Below are 19,025 nucleotides of genomic sequence, written 5' to 3'. Positions count from 1 at the left end.
GAAGCTTGCAAACCATGACATTCACTCTGCATGTCTTTGCTTATGAATGGATCATATTCTTTTTGCCGTCCTACTACTGAAAATGAAATAATGACATCTTCTTCAGTGGATCAGGAAATTACTTGTAATAATGGCAGCAGTTAGATGTTTCTGCTTCATTCTTATTTAGCTGATTCTTCTGAATAATTCTGCGCCGTTGCAAGCAGCAGAACAAGTGTGGTGTTGGTCAAAACCTTTTTTTTTTTCTTTATTATTTTTAATTTCCTTGGGCAGTGGTTATCTAATGCTTGAGGAAGATCACGAGATAGATCTTATTTACTGCAGTATATCTTTTTTCATTTCCCTTTCTGAAATATAAAATTTTGTAATGTAGAATTCAGTGTATGATGGGAATTTTGTTCCTCCCCCTCACTTGACACTTCAATAGTTGAATTGAGCTAATGCTTCTGGTCTTTTCAACAGATTGTTGCAAGTGTATCATGAACTCGAGATGAAAAAAATAAAAAGAAGCTGATTTACCAGGTATTGGTTAAATCACTTATATCATCCAAAAGAGTAGTGATACATCTGCCGAGGATGTAAGAAACACTCGACCAATATTTCTTACAACCGTGTGTACATATTGTAGGCATTTCCAAAACTACTAGTCTAAAACATAGATTCCAAGTGTTCAGATTTATGAACTAAAATGGTACTACTTTTCTCTTTTTGGGTGCGTTACATACATTTGCAAGTAGTTAGAATATGGGCAACCGTTGCTACATTAAGCAACATCAATGGATGGAATTGGAAAGCGTCGCAACATCCTTGTCTCCACGTCCACTACAACTTACTACAACCTTTGTGCCAGCGGGTAAAGTAGGACACAGTTTATTTAGAAACGCCAATGCATGAGAGGCCTCCAATGAGGGAATTATACCTTCCAATCTACATAAAAGTTGGCATGCTGCAAACAATACGGAAGCAAATTAATGATTTCAATTTTAGAAAGTAAATAATTTTCTTTCTTGAATGTATAATTGCCTCCTGGCTTACCATCTAGGGCTTCCTGGTCTGTGGCAGTGTAGAACTCCGCACGCCCACTGGCTTTGAGAAAGCTCAGCTCCGGGCCAACCCCAGGGTACTGCAGTCTGCATGTATTAGTGATTAGGCACATATCTTCCTAACAAAAAGCATTTTCATTCCTTTAATTTTCATTCCTTTATTTCTGTAATCAAATGATTAGATCTCAAGATAATAGAGGCTAGGATTACCTCATCATGCTGTGTAGCCTATAAACATATGTCCCAATACGTACCTTTTTCTTTTTTGGTAACCAAATGATTCTTGTATGTGATTTCCAGTTTTAATATTAATTTTAGAATTAACTACTGAATTTGAAGTGCCACCTTGCCATGTTGTGAGGGTATTTGCAACGGATGGTAAATGATTTTATGCAATAAAAATCTGATGGTTTTTCACTTACCCCACAGCAATAGAGTATGGTTCCAGAATTTGTCCTTCCTCATCTTGCAACAAATAGCTCATGGCTCCATGATAAACACCAACATCCCCTCTAGCCAGAGTTGCAGAGTGCCTGCCACTTCCCAAGCCAAACCCTGCACCCTCAACCCCAATCAACCTCACATCTTTATCTTTAACAAATTCATGGAACAACCCCAAAGCATTAGAGCCACTCCCTACACAGGCAAGCAATACATCAGGCTTTCCAACCCATTTCTCCATTGCTTGCCTCCTCGTTTCCTTTCCAATCACCGATTGAAATTCGCGTACCATGCTTGGACATGGATGAGGCCCCACCACGGTGCCAGACAAGTAATAACTGGTTTCTAGATTTCCTACCCAGTTCCGAATGGCCTCCGAACTTGCATCCTTAAAACTCCCATCCACGGATTTAACCTATGACAGTATGAGCATGATATAAAAATAAAAAATCAGTTTATCTAAAAGATTATATTTTTTTCGTAAATTGAGAAGAGTTTGGAGCTATTTAAAGAAGCAGTACAATACATTGGCACCCAGCAACTTCATCAAGTGCAGATTAGAAGACTGTTTTTCCATGTCTTTGGTACCCATGAAGATGGTGCACTCCAAAGAATGTTTGGCACAAGCAGCAGCTGTTGCGATACCATGCTGCCCAGCACCGGTGGCTGCCACCACAGTTTTTCGGCCCAAGCGTTTGGCAATCATCGCCTGTGCGATGGCGTTGTTCATCTTGTATGCTCCGCCATGGTTGAGATCCTCTCGTTTTAGATATATATGGGGTCCTTCTCCGTTGCTGTTCTTGTAGCGATTTGTGAGCCGCTGGGCAAAGTAGAGAGGTGTCTCTCTCCCAACATAGTCTCTTAGTGCTGTTGCGAGCTCTGCCTACATCAATACATCCATAGCAAAGAAACTCATTCTAGCATTTTCTTAATTTCCTCTCTATCATGTTGGCCGTAAAAGGTAAATAACGAGTAGTACTTTCCTAAATACCGACAAAAAGTTTGGGTTTTTGAAGATAATATATTAAACTGTTCATAGTTTTCAGGGGATGGTTGGTTCTAAGGTCTCCCACCTGCCCGAGGACAATTGCCCAGTCCTCCTCAGATAGATCCTTTTCTGCCTGTCTCCTGCATGTGTTTTTTGTGCTTTTTGCAAATAATGTGTGCAATGGTAGGGCACCCCAATCCGTTTGCCCATGTTTTTATGCTTCGCGGTAGAAAGTGACCTCAAGTGCTCACGTGGTTTTATTTGTACATGCAACTTTTTTAAAATAATTTTTATAATTTAGAGAGTCATGATCCACAACCTATAAATTATCTCGCAATATTTAATAGTGAGATACATACTATTAAAGTGCATCATTTGGGTATTTCTGTCTCATTCTCAAGAACTAAAGATGTTTGCTTTTAATTAAGGACACTAATTATTAATTACCTGAAACTCGGTGTCTTTTAGAACCGAGTTGAATTCGGATTCAAGCTGGCTCAAACAAGCCATCAAAGTCTCAGGCACGTACTTCCCTCCAAACATCCCAAACCTTCCTTGATCATTACCATCATCATCATCATCATCATCAGTACTGACCTTCCTTTTCTCGGTTTCAACTACTCGTGGAATTGGCGTCAATGGCGGCCTCCTCAGTATCAAATTGCTCAACCCCGAAACCTCCTTAACCACAGTACTGCTGTGATCAACAGCTACCGCACGAACCACCTCGGCATTGCCATTTCTTGATCTGATCTTAACGCTCAAATAGCCACTACTGTATGGACCTATTTGTGCACTAAGAAACTCAGTTGACCTCATATTACAAGCAGTCATATATATTAGTTTATATATACGAATGTGCTCTGAGAGAGAGAGAGATTTATATATAGGAGAGTTAATAATTTCTTGGGTACTTAATTATTGCTGAGATTCTTAGAACCTCTGGTGTTGAGGTTATTATATACTAGTGAGAGATGGTCTCCACCACTCAGAGAAGTCATTTTCTCGAAGGAATCGTCAGAAAAACGAGGAACGCATGAATGGTGCCGTGCCAAGAAACAAGAATCACATGAGGGTACGAATTGATGTTTCCATCTAGGAAGATTCCTCTCGCGGGCCAAGCAACTTCTGGGCGAGGTGGTGGAAATCAAATCAACGAGGACACTAGCATTGGTTTATTTATTTTCATATTTAAAATCACATCTTTTAAATATTGATTTTGAAGATAAAGAAAAATTTCTATATTAGATTATGTATTTTTTGACCAAATAATAAAAAAATATTATTATATTTTTTTTTCTTAAAATCTGAATAGTTCAATAAATTTAAGTCAAATTTAATATCCAAATCTAATAAATTCAATCTACCATATATATATATATTCAACAATATAGAAAAATCTACACATATTCTATGTGTGGTCTAATTTCATATAAATTCATAACTTAAACAAAGAAAAATAATAAAAATAATGTTTGAAAATGGAAAAAGATATCTTTAAATATAAATAATAACTATTCTTAGTTATTGAAAATTATAAATATAGATAAGTTAATATAGATGATTTTAAAAAAAAATTTATTTAAATTTATGAATAAAAATAAAGATAAATAAGTCATTATTAGTGCTTTGACACGTCCAAAATAAGGAGGCTACTAGCTAGGGTGACCGACCACGGTTTACCGATTAGTGTATTTGCTTTTTTTAAAAGTCTTTGCATATGTTGTTATAATGTTTTTATTTTTAAAAACGTGAAAAATGCTATATGTCATCTTAGTATTCCACCCCACAGCCCACACGTGACCTGATGTGACTTTTTATTTCTATTTTTTTTTCTAATGTCAGACCATCAACTCATTTCTCTTATCTTCCTCTGTTTTTCTTGGACCCTCTCTTCCCCTGAAGTTGTCTCTCATAAAATCCCCATCTTCTATCTCTCTCCCTAAAGTTCTCTCTCATAAAACCCTCTCTCTCTCTCTCGAGCCAAAAAAATAAAAATAAAAAATAAAACCCTCTCTCTCTCTCTCTCTCTCTCTCTCACTCTCTCCTCAAACTCTCTCACTCTCCGACTTCTCTCTCCCTCAAAACTATTACACTTTTTGACTCCGTCCTTTTCTCCTCTTTTTTTTTTTTTTTTTTTTAAGTCTAGTTACAAGCACACTTTTATATTAATATATTTAATAATTTATTGTGATTGATAAAAAATAAATTTTATTAAAAATAATATTAATTTAAATTTTAAGTATAAAAAAATCAATATTAATATGCAGATTAATATCTGACTTTATTTATACGTAACAAAATTCTTCTTTTATTCCTCTTTAAATTTTCGTCCACCCGTATCCTTTTTATTGATAAGTCTGACTGTCACATAAGTTGTGGGTGCGTAAAATGACTTAAAAAACTGATGAGATAAATAATTCTAAAAACTAAAAGAATATGAATACACTTATCGGTATACTTAGAGGCACACAATGATTTGGGTAACTAAATACGATCCCCTAAATAAAGCCACTATTAATTAAATTTTTTACATATTAAACTTACTTATTAAGGAAAAGTCTGACATTGCTTAGATGAAATCTTTCTTCCCATCATGATCTATTTACAAAGCAAATGCGAAAACGAAAAATAATTGTTAGCTCGTATAGATGTTGAGGATGGAATATTGTCTTTTATATATAAGTATTGTCATAATTATTAATAAGATCTCCAAAAATGAAATTTAGAGAGATAAAAATGTAAAAAATAATGCTAGATACAATTTTCAAGCACACAAGTCCTACATATTATTTAAAAAAAAAAAAAATTTATTATTAAAAATTATTTTTTTTCACGTGAGTCTCAACTTTACCTACTTTTTAAAATTAGAGTATAAGTAACTTGCCTATCCTAAAAATGTAAATTTCATGTCTATAACACGAGTATCTACGTGCATCCTTGGATCATGGTTGATGGCTTGGTAAAAATCTTCCACGTCATATCAAGAAGATCACCATTCTAGAAAATTAAGACTTGTTTGAATATTAAAAATATTTTAGAATATTTGTGAATAGTAATGAAATAGTTTGAATTAAGATATTTTATGGAGTTTTGAAAAATGAGAGAGAAAATTTTGAATAAAAATATTATAAAATTAAAAAATTGTTTGAATATAGTTTTTTTAATATAATTTTTATTTTGAAATTTGAAAAAATTGTATTCCATTTTATGTTTTGTATAGAAGTTTAGAAAAGTTGTACAAGTAGGTAATGATTAGATGAAAATGTTGAATATATAAAATTGAATTTTTTTTTTTTTTTTTTTTTGTATTAAGTGATGTTAATTTGGAAATGAAATATTTGAGAATATATGAGATCGAGCGGTTGTGTTCCCAAATGATCATTAGTGAAAGTTGTATGAGTTGATAATAATTAGATGAAAAAATAAAAAATTTGAAATTAAAAAATATTTTGATTTAAGTGATGTTAAGAAATAAAATAATTGAGAATATTTGAGAACACTTTTGTTCCCAAATGGCCCTTAGTGAAAGTTTTGAACAAAAGTCCACTTACCATATAAAAGAATATAGTTCTTTATTGTTTCCTTAAATAAGAATTCTTGTCATTGTGTTATTGTTAGTATCTCAATATCTTGCTAAGGCATTTTGGACTAGATGACATATGGAAAATCTTTTTTTCTCTTGATGTTTACCTAGCCATCAGTAATTTTGGTATTCGATTTTAAGTATATTCATCTCTGATTTTATTTCTTTTATTTTATATTTTTTTAATCTTTGCCCATTTTGCATAACCATACGATATCCTCATTGTTGCAATATTCTCGTTGCCATCTTTTTTCTAGATTCTCGGTGACATAAAGCCTAGAAATTATGTTATACACGTTGAGTATAAGTTTTGTGCTATTATGATCATAATCATAAATAAATTAGTGAATTACATGAAGTGTTGGTGGGGATGTTGGATGGATTTGGAATTGTAGAGGCTAGAAGTTGCTTGGAGTTTTATTGGGTTACGTTTAAATAGTAGGATCAATAAAGGAGTTGTTTTTCTTGTAAGTTGCTGGTCGGATTAATATTGTTGGCTGTTTTGAGTCTTTAAGTGGCTGTTTTGTTGAGATACTGCAGTGTGTATAAACACATAATAGATTGGAGTGGACGAGTGATTTCTTTGAAATGTTATAAGTTACTTTTGAGAGTTTTTTTTTTTTTTTGATAGGTATGCTCAAAGGTTGTTTGAAGCGAGACTTATATTTATTCATGAATATTTGACTTTGGTTACATGTCAAGAGTAAGTTGGTCAACTAAGAAATAGGAATTTTCACTTGAAGTAAGCATAGTCACAAGAGTTGGATTACGTGACTGCTTGTTTGACTTATTTATGTATAATAATCAATAGAATTAGTGGTGATGATTTTCGATCATTAAAACTCAACAAATATTTTTCTGATCTAGGTGGTGAAACACTTAGAGGTTGAACTCAAGGCTAAGTTAATGCACTGCAAAAGTGAGGTAAGTGAGATTTCTACACTAAATTTTGCATAAAAAGAAAGTGAAATGAGGTTGACTTTTGAAAATATGCATGTTTGTTTTTTAAAGGAAATCTAAAAAACAACATCAAATATTTGTTTCGGTATTACTCATAAACTTTGTATGAAAGAGAAAGTACTTTTGTCATAAATGGTGCATACGTGAGCTTATTTTGCATATTGCTTCTGAATTTTGTAAAAATAGCGAAAATGAGATTTTCAAAATTTTGTTGTGGTTAAAATAAAGATACTTTGATTTTGCTCTATTGAATATATAAAATGATTTGAAGCTACTCAATATTTTGTTCTGATATGACATGTAAGCTGAAAAACTTTGGCATGAGTTTCTAAATATGATCTGTTTCTGATGGTATGTTTGTTCTATTTTTGTTAAAGCCATACCATAGGTATAATAGTGGCATAAGGCCCTGCCATGGGTATAACAGTGGCATACAACCCCACCATGAGTATAATAGTAGTATATGGCCCAGATACGGATATAAATGTGATTTATAACCTTATCATGGTGGTTAAATATGGTATATGTCCCGGTATGATATTCCGATGTAATATAAAGATGAAGTTTCAGTTTACGATATGCCAAATGATTTTTGGAATAAGAAAGTTTTTCTGCGAACTTCGTTATGATATTTTGCAATATGTTTTATTTTCTACATTTTGAAAGTATTTGTTCAGATTCTACATTTTGAAAGTAAAAGTTTTGTTATGAATTTTAAACTCTGTAAATGCTTATGTTTACATACTAGTATAGTTTCTTTGCTTACTAAATTGTTGATAACTCACCCCCTTATCTCCATAACATTTTTTAGATGACTTTAATGATACAACTGAGGAGTAATGGAGTATGTGGCAAGAATAGTTGAGGGTTGTGATTGAGTACCTTGGAGTACAAGTGCTGTTGGAAGATTTATTTATTAAGCAATTTGATTTTAGTATATTTAGATGATTATGAAGACTTATGTATTATTTTAGTTCATTATATTAATAGAGACGTGTAGAAGTTGTTTTCTTTAATTATTTGGATTATGGTATTGAGGAGTCGATGGATTGATATGTGTAGTTAATTATATTAGAGGAATTTATGTTTGGTTTTGGAGTATTTACAAATATATTTTGGATACGAAAAATATGATAGAAGTTTGTGGAAGTGCTTATCAGGTTATAAGAGCTTAACTCTCCAAACCTCCGACATCGGGGTATTACATCTCTAAATGAGAGAATCGGGTTCAAAACCTTCCACCTCCTATATTAAAAAATATATATAAATATCTTTATAATTTATTATGCAATACCTATTGGTTATGAGGCTTTTTTTTTTTTTTTTAATTTAATTTTTCATATGAGTAAAATTCTTCTCCATTGGAGCAAAATTAGCGCAAGTGAAGATGAAAAAATTAATTGAATAATGAAATTAATTTATAATTTCGTTAACAAAAAAGAAATCATTATTTTCTTTCAATTTAATATAATACTCACTACTCAGCGACATGTGTAGAAATTAATCGACGTGTTTGATAAGAATTATTCAATTTGCGTGTGTTGTGTGCCGAAACAATTAAGAAATGGGATTTTGCTACGTATAAGTAGTCGCATACTAATTTGTGTATCAATACTGATTCCTATATATTCAAAATTTAAATTATCATTATTTTTAATAAAATTTACTTTTTGACCAATCACATTAGATTGGTGCATATATTAGTACGTAGTTGTGCTTGTAATTAGATTTTTTCTAAGAAATGTAATTTTATAATAAAATATAACAAAATTAGTATAATTATAAAGATATTTTATAAAATTAAATTTATAAATTAACGTCTAATAATGTAGACAGAACGACTTGAAGGCTTAGCTATGGGAGTCTGCCGCCACGCTTGTATAAGTTAAATTACAAAATAATTATAAATAAATTTAATGTATATATAAATATGAAACGTTTTCAATTATAAATTTATTTTTATAAAATTTATTCCACATAGATTACTCGTGGCATGGTCTCGTGGTGTACTTTTTCATCACAACCCTTCCAACCTCTCCTGCATGCATGGCACGTCTGACTGCGCATTTAACACTTGAGCCGTGTAGTACAAGATTAATTTCATGTTTTATACACTTAAATAATTAAAAAAATAAAAATACAACATTATTAAAAAACAAATGATTAAAAAATCATTAGATTAAAAATTCATAATTATCATGTATTTTTATGGTGTATATTGCCAATTGGTATTCGTAAGTACTTGACGAGAGATGTACACGTCATTTTGACAGAGTTCGATGCATTTTTCAAATATTTATGTGCTAGAACATTGAATGCAGAAATTTTAGAACTATGGAATGAAAATTGCTATAATATTTTATAAGTTGGAGAGTATTTACCGACCGTTGTTCTTCAATATCATGGTTTATTTAACCGTTTATTTTCTATGTAAGGCTCGACTCACAGGACTAATCCAATATAGAGGGATGTATTCTATTGAAAGGTTCCTTGAAAAGTTGAAACACACAGTGGGTAACAAGGCTCGTCTAGAAGGGTCAATTACATAAGCATATATTGACGATGAGTGATATACATTTCGTTCAAAGTACTTCCATAGAGTTGACGTGAGGTTTGATCGGTCAGAAAGAAATTTTGATGTCAATCAAGTATGACAAAAAAATGTTATTTTTGTATTTTTCCAACACGTAGATCCACTTAGTGCATAATGTGGTTATGATTTGTTTGGAAGAGATTTTGAAAAAGCTTAATGGTATGCGTTAAACAATTGTCTTGAGATAAATAGACACTTGAAATAAGTTGTCCTTATTTAATAATTGATATTGGAATCTGCTTAAAAATTTATGCGAGTTATAAATTATTTACTATATTTCTATTTCAATGATCATATTAATTTGCTCAAAGAACAATGAGCACTTGATATTGACAAGAAACAGGAAGAAGAGCTCCCTAAGAGCATTGGCATTGGCTTCATTAAAAGCCAAGCCAAATGTATAAAATGATGAATATGTGTAAATCATAGCTGCATTGGATTCATCAAATGAGAAATGGGGAGTTTTGAGCTATAGTAAATCTATAGTTTCCTTCAAATTTGAAGGGTTACTATACACTCATCAACCAATTATTTTACTACTTTTAATTCCCAACTATTGTACTTTATTTTTCCTCTCTCATTTTTTTTCCCATGCAATCTTAGTTTCATTTCAGTTTTGGATTTATGATCAGCCTCAAGTATAAAATTAAATTATTAATGTACCTATAGTTAGTTTAATTGCTAAAAATGAAAAAAAATATTATTATTAAAACAATAATATTATATTATTATTTTGATGAATTCAATAGTTAATCCAATGTGGGATTATGGATAGGAAGGTTTTAGATTTATGGAAAACTTGTGCTTTTCATCAAATTTTGAAGATAACTTTGATGAAGCCAATGTGAATGCTCTAGCATTGGCATTGGTTTGGCCAAATTCATCTTCAAATTTGACCAATATCTAGGAGTGAAAACCGATCATTCGGTTTCGATTTTGGACCAAAACCGAAACCGAACCGATATCTTTAAAAGAGGAGAAATCTCGACCGAAACCGGCCGTTTAAAGGGGAGAAAACCGTCTACATCGATCTCGGCGTCACTCCGGTCGGTTTGTCGGCATCTTCGGTGGCGACAGAGCTTATTTTCAGGCGATGATGCCGCACTGCCGACTGGGTGAGAGAGGACGCCGAGAGCCAAGAGGTGCGAGTCGCGACACTGCGATTTGAGAGTGAGAGAGAGAGAGAGGCCCTCTGACCTGCCATGCTGCGCCGTGAGAGAGAGAGAGAGAGAGAGAGAGAGAGAGAGAGAGAGAGAGAGAGAGAGAGAGAGAGAGAGAGAGAGAGAGAGAGAGAGAGAGAGAGAGAGAGAGAGAGAGAGAGAGAGAGAGAGGGGGGGGCGGCGTCTGATGAATAAAGGAGAAGAAAATCGAGGAAGAAGATGGAGTTTAGTTTAAACCCTAAAATGAAACGGCACCGTTTGGCTTAAGCCAAACGGCACCGTTTCATTAATTTTTTTTTTAACTGCAGATCTTAAACGACGCCGTTTCACTTAAGTGAAACGGCGTCGTTTAAGTAAGATATAAATCAAAATAATAAACCTTATTAAGTCGGCCGATTCAGCGGTTTGAACCAGGGTCAAACCGCTGCCGAACCGATATTGGTCGGTTTTGAAGAATATCTGCCGTCCGCCGATCGGTTCATCGGCGGTTTCGGCCGGTTCCTGACGCGGCCGGTCGGTTCCCGTCGGAGGCGGCCGGTGGCGTCGGTTCCTGTACACCCCTACCAATATCAACACTTTTTTACATTTGGCTACTCCATCAAAATTCAATTCCCATATTGGATTAGCCATTTATTCTCTATATAATAATAAAATATTATTAAATTAATAAATTTTTTATTTAATTTATTTTCTTACATTTTGTAATTCTACCAATTAAATGTTAAAAATAATTATATTCTAATTATATTAATATTAAAAAAAGTATTATTAAATGTTAATAATAATAATTATATTATATTACATTAATATTATTATATTATAATTAAATTAATATTAAAAAATTATTATTAAATGTTAATAATAATTAGAATATATTCTAATTAAATTAATATCAGAAAAAGTATTATTAAATGTTAATAATAATTATATTATATTAAATTAATATTACAAAAAAGTATTATTAAATGTTAATAGTAATTATATTCTAATTCAATTAATATTAAAAAAGTATTATTAAATGTTAATAGTAATTATATTCTAATTAAATTAATATTTAAAAAAGTATTATTAAATGTTAATAATAATTATATTCTAATTAAATTAATATTAAAAAAAGTATTATTAAATGTTAATAATTATATTATATTATATTATATTAATATTACAAAAAAGTATTATTAAATGCTAATAGTAATTATATTCTAATTAAATTAATATTAAAAAAAGTATTATTAAATGTTAATAATAATAATAATTATATTATATTATATTAATATTACAAAAAAGTATTATTAAATGCTAATAGTAATTATATTCTAATTAAATTAATATTAAAAAAAGTATTGTTAAATGTTAATATTAAAAAATATTATTAAATGTTAATAATAATTATATTCTAAATGTTAAATTTTAATTATATTCTAATTAATTTAATTTATTTGTTTGGAATGAAAAATTAATATTTTAATGTTTGATGAATGAGTAGTGGTCTTCCATCTTTAGCCAACCACTATAGCAAAAGTCTAAATTATTTTAGATTTTTCCAATCCAATGTGAAGGATTTTTGAGCCAAATTATGTAAAATTTGGCCAAACATCTCATTTGGTTAAGCCAATGTGAATACTCTAAATGATTTGAACTGCGGGTAATGATTTATATTATACATTTTTTTGGTTAACTTTTTTATCTAGTAATTGTTTAGTTATATATACGTTTATACTCTCTTTAATATGTTGGTTGTATAAATGCATAGTAGAAATCCTAACGATATCTTGGATGAATTGTATGCATTAACGCGTGGTCCATTGAGATTTGCAGTTCGATAATCTGTGCTTATTTCTTGGAGAAGTAGGTATCACACAATGGATTGAGAGTGTTATAGAAAAACTCAAAATAATGGTGTCCTAGTCGAAAGAATTCATGAGTGAGAGAACATTGATTTTTATGGTGTTATTGTAGATATAATTGGATTGAAATATTTGGGAGAGCTTATGATATATCTATTTAAGTGTGATCAGTGGGATTTAAACAATCCTCGAAGGGGAGTGCGTGATGATGAATATTTCTTAAGTATTGATATATCGAAAAAATGGTATGATAATGATCCTTTTGTTATAGCTTTTCAAGTATCTCAAGTATTCTACTTATATGATCTTGAGTTAGGAAATAAATGGCGAGTTGTACAAATGTATTTTCTAAGAAATATATATGATGTTATCTCTAAGGCAGAGTGGCAAAATGAAGAGAAAGATGATCCCTACACACAAGAAGCATACCAAGAGAGTTAGGTTGTCTTCAACTTGTTTGTAGATTTAAGTCAATATAAGATGATTCCTCTGCATAAAGGAGGAATCATCTCATTTGTAGATTGAGACTAGAATTGTTGATGTGATAAATGGAAAAAATGTGGATTCATCTGAAGTATCTACAAATGAGGAGAGCGAATGGTTCACTGAAACTGATGATTGATGTGTTTTATGTTCACATGACACTTTATGAAAAATCTTTGATGTGATGTATCTATCAGTATTTTGAAATTATGTCACCCAAGAGGAAGGAGGTTCCCATTCCATCATCACGGATGCCTAGCTCTCCGATTGACTCATCACTGAAGATTAACTCTCAAAACCAAGGTAAAAATTTAGTATAATATTATTTCAATTAATATAAATCACACATAAGCATACTAAATTCTAACTATCATTTCTTTCATGTGTACATTACCATATGTTTTTTTTAAAGCTAAACGTACAATTTCATCAAGGCCGAGGCACTGTTGGAGGTGTAATGTTTGAAAAATATCGTAAAGTTAGTAAGATTAAGGTTAGCATTTTTGACAATCATACCAAAAGCAAAGAAGAACCAACGACTTGGCTTACTTCTTATGTATGTGCTCTTACATGGATTTATGCACCTTTGGCTACGAATGTATGGCATAAAGTTCTCCAAGATGTCAAAGGGTTTATTAAGAAGCATTGCTTGGTAATTATTTAATTCAATTATCAAATTATTTAGTGTATATGTAAGATATATAATATGCAATTAATTTGTTCGTGAGTCCTATTTTCAATGATGACTTTAAACTAAATTTTGGTCAGCATGAGTTAGTTGCCCAATAAGTTGACTTGGAGATGCAAATGAAATAACAAAAAAAGCAATAAGTAGAGTTCGGGAGAGAAAGACAACTCCAAATGCAGATGCTTATGTAACAATTCAAGCAACTAATTTAATTTATAGATTATATTTCCAATTATCAGTTTTTGTATTATGAAAGCTACTATTTTATTTAGTTGGTTTGTATTTATGAGACTATTTTTATATTTGTTGAACATGTACTAATGTATTTTAAGATATTATTTATGTGTATTCTATTTTAAATTAATGGGTTGAAAAATATTATACGATTCGAACAATAAATAAGAGCCAACCATTCAAAAGTTGTACTGAAGACATTCGAATGTAATGCATAAACTGCGTTTAAACAACCATCGAGCAAATCGAACATTACATAATTGTTCAAATAATACACTAAGCATTCAAACAAATTTGAATAGTAAACTGTTTGAATATCAAAATTGAAATTTAAACTATCAACTACATATGTTCGAACATTAATATCTTTACTTCAAATATTTAACTATATACGTTTGAACAATATATGACTTTCAAACTTAAATTTTGACGTTCGAACGTAAAGTTGTTCAAATTGAAGTTATTTCATCAAACAAATAATCTAACCCGTTTAAATGTGTAAAATTTACCATTCGACTGAATTTCTGATACAAAATAAAATCTTCTCAAAAAATTTTGTTCGAACGCTCTCGAACGGTTTTTTACAATTTCTTCCCAAAAATACTTTTTTGGACAAAGATAGAGTTTTTGTCTCAAAAAGCCTTTTGGGACAGTGGTATTGGGATGAATTTGTGATGCTTTTTTTTCGTCCCAAAAACTCCTTTAGGATGAAATAGTATCTTTTTGAGGTGAAAATTTTCATTCCAAAAGAGACAAACTGTTGTAGTGCTCACACCATGCTTTATACATAATGTTTTTATTTTTTTAATTTTTTTCTCTTACTAAATGTGTGGTGTATGGATGATAAGTAAAAAAATTCAACTACTTTAGGAAGAATGAAGAATAAAACTATTTTTTTTTTAAAAAAAATGTAATATACATGTAATGTGTGGGATGACAAGTTACAAAACTTAATTTGTATACGTCTCAAATAAATAAATTTTATATAAATTTTTGTAAAAAAGTGTATTCTATTTTAAAAAATTATTTATTTAGTGGAATCCGCTATTTTACAAAAGACCTACATAGAATTTGTCTATTTATATCTAACATTATCCTCATCAAGAAAATATCTCTCGAATTTGTCATACGAATGTGAGGATGTCAAGGAAAAAATATATATATATATATCAATTAATGGGTTATTGATATTAAGTGACGTTGGAAATATTTATTATTATATAATAATAAATATTGTCAAATCTATTTTATGTGTTTATTTCATTTATTTGAAACTCTCAAATTCAAACAAAAACATAAGAAAATATTAATCGTTCATTTTGTTTGAAAGAGGAATAAATAATATATCACTCAAGCTCTATATTTATACTGTAATAAATTGCATAAGTTCCAAGTATACAAGTTTTGCATTGGTCTTTTATATAAAAAAAAAGGTAAATTCCACTATGACGAAGTATATAAAAAATCATTTTCCTAGTGAGCCTATTTTTTAACAAAATACAAAATGCATCCACAAAACTTACGCATCTAAATCTAACATTACTCACATTTATTTAAAATAGTAATTTTTTTTTTAAAAAAAAAAAACCAATTTGCCAACCTAGATCTCTATGAGCCAAGCAAATTTATGAAAGGTTCGTGTACGTAACCATTATATATCCAACCCTGGCCTACGTACATAGAAAGTTAGATTTAGTTCACCATCAAAACACAATACACATGCACTATTAATGAAAGTGTTGCCCCTCCGGCCTCAAATTAAACCAATGACAACAACTTAATTTATTCCCTGATCAAACATGTTTGCCACACATCGTCAACGGCGTGTCTCGTTTCACACCACCGACTACTTTGTCACACAAGCATGCATTGTCGACTGGCTTAATTATTGGCTTGTATTTTTTCTATGGGCATCCATCTTGTCTCAAATATGTGCCAGTTAGTAGCCCTTTGTCACATATACATGACCTTTTGGGAAGTCCTTAATATCTGGTTTCACCATCTCGACAAATCAAAGCTTTTTGATCTAAAGGTGAAACCATGATATGCATTGCTTCCATCACAGGACATGGTTCCCATGTGTTAAAAAACTTATACGTACGTCACAGAATATGTGCGATTCTTCTACAAAGAACACTTGCAGTTATCCATTACTAGATGATTCTTTTGCTCTCTTTGGTCATCCGGGATTAAATTAAAAGAGAGTTGTGTTTTGGGGGGGGGGCGCGCGCGGCGCCCTTAAGAATTTTGCAGGCAAATTCTGTCCCCAGCTAGTGAGCAAGCTCGAGTCTTTGTTTCCCTTTACCGTGCGGATCGAACTTGGCCTTTGAAACCCAAACCTGTCATGCGGAGTTGGGCTTTGGTTGAGGCATCTCATAACCCAACTAATGCATGCGTCCATACGACAGTAATAAGAGTAATGATTTATTTTTTATAATTTTTTTATTACTCGTTGATATAATTTTCGCCCCGCTAGCAAGATAGAGATATGATATTTGTAATTTTAAAGTATGTAAATTTTATATGTTTTATTTTAAAAAATAAATAAATTTGACTCACATAAAAAAAAAAAAAATTAATTTTAATTTTTTAACGGTAGATCTCATTTTTTGCAAAAAAGACGTGTGAGACTTATACATTCTAAAACTATATCTAATATTCAAAATATTATTATTCTTCCTTGCTAGCCGTTATGGATGATTTGTTGGTGGTGTTGGATTCAAATACTTCTATGCATAAGTCAATTCTCATATGGGTTCAAAATGAAGACAAGAAGTGAACGAAGAGGAATTCACCTAATCTTTGCGGTTTGGGTATTATTTATAGGCTTCCAAAAGACAAGAATAGATAGCCACCACTGTTTGCCATGCTATGGTTGATCGATTCCATGTCTCATATAATGTTTAACATGCTTTATATCTATAATAATTTAACACGCCTTCAAGTCACTTCTACATTAAATGTGTTTTCCTTATTTATCTATCTCATTTATTCAAGACAGTTTCTTTTTAGCAGACACTATAGGATGATATTCCTCCTCAATGAATGCTTTTGGGTGAGATTCGTCACGGATGACTAATTTATGGCGAGGTTCCCTCCTAGTTAGGACTGTTCATACGGGCCGGATTTTATCCGATTTGAACCGGATCCCGGACCGGATTCCGGTATATCGGTTATACCGGAATCCGGTTATGGTTTTCGGCCCGGATTTAATCAGGGCCGAAATCTGGATTTCAAAATCTGGATGAATCTGGGCCGGGTTTCGGATTTAAATCCAAAACCCGGATCTAAAACCCGGTACCCGGGTTTCTTAAAACTTTCCCTACCCGTAATTGCCCTAGCCGCCCCCTCCCCCCCGAAATCACTCTCAACTTCTCTCTCTCTCTCTCTCTCTCTCTCTCTCTCTCTCTCTCTCTCTCTCTCTCTCTCTCTCTCTCTCTCTCTCTCTCTCATCCACTCATCTGCTCTCCCTCTCTCTGTGCTCTGCGATGGTACCTCTCTCTCTCTCATCTGCTCTCCCCCAAAACCGTTCAAGGAACTCACGATTGACTAGCAGCGGGAGTGTACCAAGAGTTGATGGATACCTCTCTCTCTCTCAATCCGAAGAAACCCTAGCCTCCCTCCCTCACTGCCGATCGAAGAAGATAGCCTCCCTTTCTCTGTGATTTGGGTATGTTTTAGATTTGGTAGATCTGGGTTTCTTGTTATTTTGTTAGACACGTATAAAATATATGCTGTTATTTTGATTGATCTGGGTTTTTTTTTTCCTGTTAAACATGGGTATAAAGAGAGTGGGTTTTTTTTTTTTTTGGGTTGTTTTTTGAATCGTGGAGATGTTTTAGGAAAGGAAAACAGATTCTCAGGAAAGGAAACTCACGACAGACTCCATTTCCCGGGGATGAAGTGGAAGGTAGTGAAAACAGGGCACCCTTCGAGAATTCACTTTGACATTTAGGGTCATGTCACTCTGGTATCAACAATCAGTTAGCATTCGTTATATCTGCGTGTTTAAGACTCTCTTTCGTATTTTAGTTCTTTTCAGCGGGTGCATTGAGGGCGGGGAATGTCTCTACCCGAGTCGTGATAAAGGAACTTCCTTTCGTTTTAAATTAGGCCAAAGTAAGTGTGGTCTGACACTCAAAGATCCATGGTGTTGAACTAGTTAGTATTTTCTCATTTTCCTATATTTATCTTAGTTTATGTAGGATGAAAATTTGAATGAACTGGAATCTAATTATGGAATCTTATTGGAAAGACAATTTTTTATAATTGCTTTGGTTTTGTCTCCCATTCGCTCGATGAAATTCAGTGTGTCACCATGCAATAGAGGGAGTATCAAGCCAAAGAGAAACTTCACAAGTAGATGTTTTTGTATCAATACTTGCTCTCGTTCTCTAGTTTTTATGTGTAGTATTGAAATGCTATGGGGAACTCGGCTCTCCACCCCTGATTCCTCCCAATTCAACTCTCATTTTTGATATTGAAATGCTGTCTTGGACCACTATCAGAGACATAACTGGTGATGGAGGAATACTGAAGAAGATAACGAAGGAGGGTGAAGGATGGGCTACTCCAAGAGAAGCTAATCAAGTGCTAGGTAATATTGACAGTGTTAGGAGAGTTTTTCTTTTGTTAAACATGAAAAACAGAAACTAAAATACAGTAATGTATCATTGAAGTTGTTTTGATAAGAACAAACTACAATCTTGCTAAGCTTTGCTATTAACTTGTTAACAAACCCCAAGTTGCTGTTTTAGCTTGGAAGGATGATGGTCTGTAGTTCCTATCTTCATTGTATATATCAGTGTGAAGTTTTTGGAATTTCTTGTTTTAGATTTGGATGCTTTCTATATTAAACCAAGACAGTGTACGCTATTATCCACTGTAAGTATCCATAGTCCATATTTTTAGAGTACTTGTTTTCAAGACATGTATGCAAAAACTGTAGTTTGAATACTCTGTACTGAAAAACCAGCTTGAATATCTGACTTGCAAAATAACA

At 32.1% G+C, this 19,025-nt stretch overlaps 1 protein-coding gene across 1 annotated transcript; it reads right to left on the bottom strand.

Moving 5' to 3' along the window:
* Positions 1 to 491: 491 nt before the first annotated feature.
* LOC122275374 (tryptophan synthase beta chain 1-like) lies at positions 492 to 3,412 on the bottom strand. Its single transcript, XM_043084400.1, has 5 exons — positions 2,920 to 3,412; positions 2,011 to 2,367; positions 1,466 to 1,899; positions 1,036 to 1,130; positions 492 to 946 (listed from the first exon to the last, which is right to left on the bottom strand). The coding sequence occupies exons 1-5, from the start codon at positions 3,304 to 3,306 to the stop codon at positions 774 to 776; spliced, it is 1,446 nt and encodes a 481-aa protein (XP_042940334.1). The 5' UTR covers positions 3,307 to 3,412; the 3' UTR covers positions 492 to 773.
* Positions 3,413 to 19,025: the final 15,613 nt, after the last annotated feature.

The sequence above is a fragment of the Carya illinoinensis genome, chromosome 9, assembly GCF_018687715.1.
Source record: "Carya illinoinensis cultivar Pawnee chromosome 9, C.illinoinensisPawnee_v1, whole genome shotgun sequence".
In the NCBI taxonomy this organism is placed as follows: domain Eukaryota; kingdom Viridiplantae; phylum Streptophyta; class Magnoliopsida; order Fagales; family Juglandaceae; genus Carya; species Carya illinoinensis.
Note: the sequence above shows the minus strand (reverse complement) of the source record. Positions and strands in the feature narration are given on the sequence as shown.